Genomic DNA, 7,998 nt, shown 5'->3' with positions numbered 1-7,998 from the left:
CCATTCTCAGTCTCTTGCCCTTTTATAGGCAAGCTGGTATTAAAATCAATTTATGGGGAAAAGAGTGAAGGTGGTTGGCCATGGGAACTAACCACCTTGAAAACCGGTTCGTGGGAAAGGAGAGAAGGCACGCATGCCTTGTCTGTCACGGGAATAGCCGTGTGAGGCTATTGAGGGTGGGCTTTAAATTAGGCTTAATTTAATGTTATTTTCCCCAAAATGGGCTGACCTTCAAAAATTGGGCCTAAAATTAACCTTTTTAAATCTGCTAGAATCAAGCCCCAAGCTTGCCTTTTCAAAAACATGCCAATATGGGCCTATGCTGAATTTTAATTACAAAATTAGCCCAATGGGTCCACTCTGCCTTAATTGTGAACTAACATTGAAAACTCTTTTCTTGCGGCAAGTGATAAAGAAAGCCTCAACAGAGCAGTCCAAGACTTGAAGACCTATTTTATTTTAAGAATAATGTATTTGTATCGCGCATAAGTGAATAACTGTGAATTTTTTTTTTGTACAAAACACTCGATTAATGAAAGCTCAATTTCACTCAGTGATTTTGAGAGAATTAAAGATAAGAGAAACATTAAGTAAAGACCTTAGATGACACCTAAAGAAGAATAAAAATTGAAGGGAAAAACCAATAAATGTGGCTCAAGCTCAATAAATTTTTAATAAAGCAAAAAAAAAAAAGTTTGAATTTTTCAACATATTATCATATTATCTTGGTATAAATTAACAAAATCAATTGTTTCATTTTTATTTTTATGTTATCATGACATAAATTAACAAAATCTATTGTTTCAATTTATTTTGTTGGATGAAATGATAAATTAGTCATTGTACTATGATGAAATGATAATTAGTCATTGTACTATCGCCTACAATTTATTTTAGTTCCTATACTTTCAATTTGAACAACTAAGGACCTGTACTTACTTATTTTATTCAATTAAAGTCGTCATCTAAACTAATCTAATGGAAGGTCCTTCGGCTTTGCATTAGTCGACTTATTTGGGGGCCTAAATATTACTAGTTACGGAAAAAAGAAAAATTATTTTTGAATTACTTTATTCTAATTAAACACTTGAGTCATAATTACTTCATTACAAATAAAAGTTAATGAGATTTCATTTTGTCGCTTACTTTGTGTAAAGTAATAGCGATACAATGTGTAACATGCATCAATTCAACATGTATTTTATATATTTAAGGAAGAATAACTATTATTTTTAAATTTAGTTAGGATGACAAAAATAATTGTATAAAATTAGTAAGTAAAAATCATTAATTATACTAATTAAAAGTATTATAAGGATTAGAATAGATTTTGCTTAATAGTATAGAGGTTAATTTATGATTTCATTCTATTTTTATTTCATGCATCAAATAACAATTTTATCGTTTGGGTTTCCTAATCAAATGGCAAATTAAACATTGTATTTTTTACCTTTTCACTTAGAAAGTAAACAATCAAAATTAACGGTAAAAGTATCATTTAGCCTTTGTTTGGAATTTTAAAAATATTTAGAAAAGGAAAGGGAAATATTAAACATTTCACATTTTTATGTTTATAAAAATAAAAACAATTTATAGACAAAAATTTGATTTTACGCAGCATTAATATTTAGTTTTTCTTAATTTTCAATCATATTAAAATAAAATTTTATTTTGGATAGTATTTAATAGAGAAGAAAAATATAAAAAAAAATGAGTTTCTACCTTATTTTTTCTTTCCTTTCCTAAAGTAAATTTCTTGATCCAAACGGACCCTTATAAAATATTTATAAAATGTTTTAAAAAAACTTTAATATATGTTGGGGGTGTGTAATGTGTACTATAGACTCACGAAACTTCAATACAAGATTTTAGCTTTTAATTTAAAATGCGGAGCACGTGATTCTACCTAAAATTTGGTACGGATTGTGTATGCACCTAACGTTAGCAAAAGAAATTTAAAATGGTGTGCTACAGTTGAAATTAATTATTAGGATCATATAATAGAACCTTATCTTAAAATATGGGCTGCATTATTATTGCTATGCTGGGAATTGAATATGGGCGAGGGAGACACTCCCTGGTGTTCCTCACGTGAACCTCAGGTTTGTGCACTCACAAATAGGGTGTTATGAGTTTTAAAATTTTATAAATTTTGTTTCAATCCTTTTAATTTATTTAAAAAAATAATTTTTTGAGTCATTCAATATTATTGTATACTCATAAATCTAGTTTTATGAATTGATGAATCTGAAATAATGCAGAATGATATGATGATCTGAGTATTTGGTATGATGGAATGAAATAAAAGTTTAGATAGTGAATATGTCAAATTAAAAAGGTTATTTTCATTTCATTTTTATGTACAAACAAATCATGATAGTTGATGTTGGGTGTTGTGTCTGGGCTAGTGATTAATAGAAGTCTATGTGGTCAAATGAGAAAAGTAAATTATCTTTCACATAATTTGAACATGTGAGATGCCAAGATCTCAATTATAAGATTGAGAACACGTAAGATATAGTTTTTTTTAAGAGGGGTTTCACATTACATTCATAGGTATACCAACAGAAATGGACTATTAAGCACATGTATGTTTACTTGCATACATAATAGCAAGTTAATGAGGAGACCATTGATGCTCTATAAATGGCAATAAAGGTAAGGCATTAAAGGATCTTTCAAGGTCTGGCATTTAACAACCCTTTTTGCTATGTTTTATAGATACTAGTTCTAAATTGGCTTAGCCTCACTGCCTAAATCAGAATCCACATTAACAAATTCACATTGTTTAAGAAAAGGGTTGATGAAAAGTCATCACTTGCTCCCGTTTGCACTATAAAACTCGCACCAAACTAGCTCTTTAAACTACAGAAGACAGATGTCGCTTGGTCTTCTTTCGCTTAAAAGAGCCCCCCAACCCTCTACTAAATAGTCTAAATCCAATCCCAACCCAAGTCCTTCCTATTGTTGAGTAGTTATTCGCATTGCAAGAGTAGATGAAAGTCTTGTTCCAAAATGCATATGCTCTTATTTTTTAAGAAAAATAGTTCGTACATGTATATAGATCGTAGTGATACTTAACCTCATTCTTGAGCTCCCCCACAGTTTAACCTCCTCCCAAGAACATTTGCCCAAGTACAAGCTTAGAAAAACGTCTATAGTTGATACGGAATGCATTAGCTCAATGGATAACTCTAACCAGCTTCACAGTGAACCATCATTTATTAGAATGCATTAGCTCAATGGATAACTCTAACCAGCTTCATAATGAACCATCATTTATTAGAAGTACCTTATAAATTTATTGTTGCCTGACTTCAAGTATATCTACAAAGTCTAATTGGAAACAATTTCTTATCATTATAAGTTTCTACTTGGATAACCTAAATCTTGGATCATATTAGGATCAATAGTTCGAAGAGTGATGATTTTTTCTATCACATTTCTACTTATCGTTTTTGTCCGTCTCATCATGTGTAAAGTAGTACAACAATTTAAAAAAAGAAAAAGAAATGAAAAAGTGGTATATGTCATGCATACATGAAATTTAATAATTTAAAATTCTTTCTTAATATTTCAATTGCATTTTGAGCTCATTTTCCTTGTAGAAAATTTCAGAGTACATCCTCCACCTCACCACAAAAAGTGTCCTCGAGCCTAGCCTCCAACTTGACGAAGTGATTATGAGAAGTTTATGCTAATTCTAAGTGACAACCGGTCTAAAATTTTATGATACCAAAAATGCTTCAACCACTCAAACTAAAGCCCTTTAACATTATATCTTCCATGTATTTGACCTCTGGACTAAGTGAATAGGCAGCAACTGATGTAGGTATCTTGATCAGCCACTAAAATTGGAGATCCGCATGAAACAAAGATGGAAGTGATCCATCCCCCTCGTGATTCAAATATAAGTCTTCTTAACTGAAATGACTCACTCCAAAGGGCTCACTAATTACCAATCATAAAATACTATATTAATATACCTTCAAAATCAATAATATGCTAAAACAAAAAAATGCTACCCATTGCTTGATGTAATATATATTCTTGCCCAATCCTTATGACTTGAAGCATTTGACATTGCTTTCAAAAAACAAAATACACTATAAAAAGTAGCATTGAAAATTCAAAAGCATTTGACATTTCCACCTCATATTATGTTTTAAGTAAATAAGCATGGAAATGACGTATAAAACAAGTAATTGTCTAATCATATTTCCTCCAAAAACAGTTTTTTTTTTTTTTCTTTTCTTTTTTGGCCCAATTCTTAAAACTCCAAATTAATTAAAACCAAAAGAATTGGAGGATGATTTAAATAAAAGTGACGAAGAGAAATATATTTTAAGTGGGTAAAAGAATAAGAGTACCCCCAAATGACCCATAAGAGAAGGAAAGTCACCAAATACAAAACTACAAAGTACAAAGTTTCCCCACCTCAGACTCCCCCAAAAGAATACAAAGCCAATCCGATAAATAGTTCAATAAACAATGATAAGATTAACCTCCCCCAAACAAGCACCGACAGCTGTGCTTCACCAGACAGCATGGGGAATAGTTAAAAAACAAAAGATTAAACAAATGGGTGGCAGCCACCTCACTGCAAAAGCAATCCCGCCGCCGCCCATCCCAATACGAAGCTTCCGACCACCTTCTTCAGCCCCATCACGCTTTCTGCTCCGCTCTGCATTTATTTTTTTCACACCAAACGTTATTTATATTCGACCAAATGTTTCCAAACATAGTAATTTAAAAAAGACAAACACTGAATGCAATACTCTTCTCTTAATCCTAATCTACTAAAATGCTCTTACTTCCATCTCAAATCTTTTGCTAAACCAATCTAAGACATTTTGACGATACAGCCTTTAATTTCTTTTCAATGTTTCACAAAAATAATAATAACCAATCTTCAGAGAGAAAAATTAAAAGGCCTCATTCAATAGGCAATACTGGCAGTTGAAAAAATTAAATAGGAATAATGATTCATCGATGCGGTGCACTGTGCACACTGCATAGCCTTCTTGACAAAGTGATACCCCTACGGCGCTTCCGCCGGCCTAGGGTTTTCTACAGTGCAGGTTTCTCTCCAATGCACTTCTGTGGTGTCCCAATGTGGTCCCACTCTTCGCTCAGCGCGTGGGGAAAAACACCGACACTTGTGGTGGCGCGTGTATCACACCACCCGAAAAGGCGACTGACAAAGCAGTAACTCCTGCACACGCTGCTGCTTACTAGTAATGGTGAAGCAGAAGACCAGAAGGTCGTCTTCACAGAATCACAGTGCCCATTAACAGTACTGTTGTTCTATGTTGAGTTCACTGTTCACTACCATACGCAGTAGGCAGGCGTAATGTGTCTAAAATTAAACTGAAATGCAGTACGAGGTGTCTTTAGGCATGGATCTATCATCTATTTACCAAGAGAAATGCTAGAGTTTGATCAGATCTGGACGAAAAAGAATCAAGCAAACGTACCTGATCTGCAGCTTCCGAAGGACCAGGCGAGGACGCATCCAGACTCGGTCCAGGCGCTTCTGACGGCGGTGCGGGCGGACCCAGGAGCTTGTTCGACGGTGCCGGTGCAGGCGCATGACTCTTCTTACCCTTCTTCTTCTTCTTCGCGGGAGCCGGCGCCGGAACATCAGCAGGCGGTGCAGGCACAGGTGCCGGCGGAGAAGCGGCTGGAGGAGTCACAGGCTCCGGAGCGGGAGGAGACTTCTTAGGGGCAGGAGACTTCTTAGGTGGAGTCGACGGAGGGGGGCTGACGGGAACCGGAGCAGGCGGTGAGCTCGCCGGAGTCTCAGCAGGGGGAGAGCTGGCCGGGGTCGAGGCAGGTGGCGAGTTCGCCGGAGTCGAGGCAGGTGGCGAGTTCGCCGGAGTCGCGGCGGGCGGCGGAGAAGATTTAGGCGACGCTGCTTTTGGCGATGCCGCCGGAGCTTTGGCAGGTGGCGATGAAGCCTCGGGCGGGGGTGAAGCGGGAGCATTGGCTGGAGCTGGCGATTTAGGCGTCGAAGGTGCGGTGGCGCCAGTAGGAGGCGACGAAGCGGGCGTGCCAGCAGCGGGAGCCGCCGCAGTCGGCGGAGTATTAGAAGGGGCGGCGGCCGGAGACTGACCTCCGACACCGGCCACGATGATGCAGATGAATGCAACGGCGAAGGCACTCGTGCGATCCATCTCTTCACGACAGAAGCAAGAGCGTCTAAGGTAGCGCAGATCCGTAGCAGCAGAACCTATAAATAAGAAATATAAATGGAAGTTTTTTAAAATTAATATATATATATATATATATATATATATATATGCCGATTTATAAAAAGGGAATGGTTCATAAGCTAGGGTTCTCGTGGCATCTGAGCCGTTCGTAGGGATGGGCCAATCACTGACGTGGCAGAACAAGGCGTCAGATCGGCGCGCAGTGTTCGAAAAGATTGCAAAAAATTGGACATCTGTTCGGGGCCCACCTCACCAGCAAGACACAGAAGTGTGGCGCTTGAAAACAGTCTGTAGTGGGGCCCACGGGTGCATGTGAAAGAAAAGCCTAGAATTGCCACGTCACTAAAAATGCTGTAAATATAGCATTAATGCAATTTTACGCGTCGCATTATTCTCTACACGCTGGCTCTTAGTTTGGTGGTTTGGTCTTATTCACAGGGCCGATGTGCTCCCAGCTGGCATTTGGAGGTGGACCCTTTTGTGGAATTCACCAATGAAGGCCTCCCCCGTGGAGGCAGCACAGCGATGATCAAGGCCGCGCTTGGCTGGATTTCAGCGCACCTCCATGCGTGGGACCCACACAACACTAGCAAAAGTGTAGCTTGCCTTGTAAAAACACCAATGAATTTTCCAGCCGCGTGAGCAAAATTTTCTGCTGCTCAATCGGTGCATTCTCCACTTTTTCTTTTTAACTTGTAAGCCTCTTCAAGAGGAATTTTTCCCTTTCTTTTCTTTTCTTTTCTGTGTTGGAAAATCCTTTTATGATTGCAGAATAATTGCATCCCCTTTTATCATTATTAATTCTTCCTAAAGTGGGTTAACGTGTTTGTGTTGATTAGGGCACAATTACAGGCAATATCTCTTTCATCTTAATTAAAAATTAAATATTTTCATATTTTATTTGTAAACCTTTTTATCTCTCCTATTTTTACTTGTAGACATGTGATTATTTATTATTATTATTATTAAATTAGGCAAATTAATTTGAATACATCTAAACATTTAATTAATGATATTAAATGAACACAAAAAGTATTCAATTAAAAATCATTTTTAAAAATAATATACGAGATATGGTCTTTAAAGAATAATTAAAAACTCAATCTAAATTTATTCCTTCAAGAATTAAATTTTTATATAAACAGTTAAATACTTATCTTTTTACTTTTATCAATTTTTATAGTTTAAGTAGATTCTATTTATTATTGTAAGTTGTTGGAATAATAATAAAGTATTGCACTACACCCACTCTCCTCCATCCCCCACCAAAAAAATAAAAAAGTCAAAAAAGAATTATATATGGTGATCTTCTAGCAGATCCGTATATATTTGAGCGAGGAAGGGTGTTTCACTGAAATTTTAAAAAATAAAAAGAAATTTTAGCAAATTTAGGATTGTCTCCGTTAAAAAAATAATTTTTTACCTTATTTTTAAAGACAATAAATATGAAAGACTCCTAATTTTTAATTAAAACAAATAAAATAAGGGCAAATTAAATGTAATGACGTGTTAGGAAGTTTTTTTTTTAGGTATATGAATGCTATTCAAATAATTGTTAAAATTGATAAATATGAATGTATGTGCATTTTAATTACTTGCTTTAGAAAAATAATTAGAAAGTAAGAAAGAAAACAAAAAATATATCAAATTAGTCAAAAAAAAATATTATTTTACACATTATTTACTTTTGATTTTTCCTAAATTCTAACCAAATTAAAGTATTTTTTTTTTTTTTTACTAGTATTTGGTATTATAGAAGATGTAGAACATTAGAACACTTTCA

The 7,998-nt window shown here is 35.4% G+C and overlaps 1 protein-coding gene across 1 annotated transcript; it reads right to left on the bottom strand.

The window, feature by feature from the left end:
* Positions 1-4,313: 4,313 nt before the first annotated feature.
* LOC131155320 (lysine-rich arabinogalactan protein 18) lies at positions 4,314-6,316 on the bottom strand. The gene is made up of 2 exons (XM_058108366.1): positions 5,478-6,316; positions 4,314-4,684 (listed from the first exon to the last, which is right to left on the bottom strand). Exons 1-2 carry the CDS (start codon positions 6,174-6,176, stop codon positions 4,598-4,600), a joined length of 786 nt encoding a protein of 261 aa, XP_057964349.1. The 5' UTR covers positions 6,177-6,316; the 3' UTR covers positions 4,314-4,597.
* Positions 6,317-7,998: the final 1,682 nt, after the last annotated feature.

The sequence above is a fragment of the Malania oleifera genome, chromosome 1 (assembly GCF_029873635.1).
Source record: "Malania oleifera isolate guangnan ecotype guangnan chromosome 1, ASM2987363v1, whole genome shotgun sequence".
Taxonomy (NCBI): domain Eukaryota; kingdom Viridiplantae; phylum Streptophyta; class Magnoliopsida; order Santalales; family Ximeniaceae; genus Malania; species Malania oleifera.
This window is presented reverse-complemented; position numbering and strand designations above follow the sequence as displayed.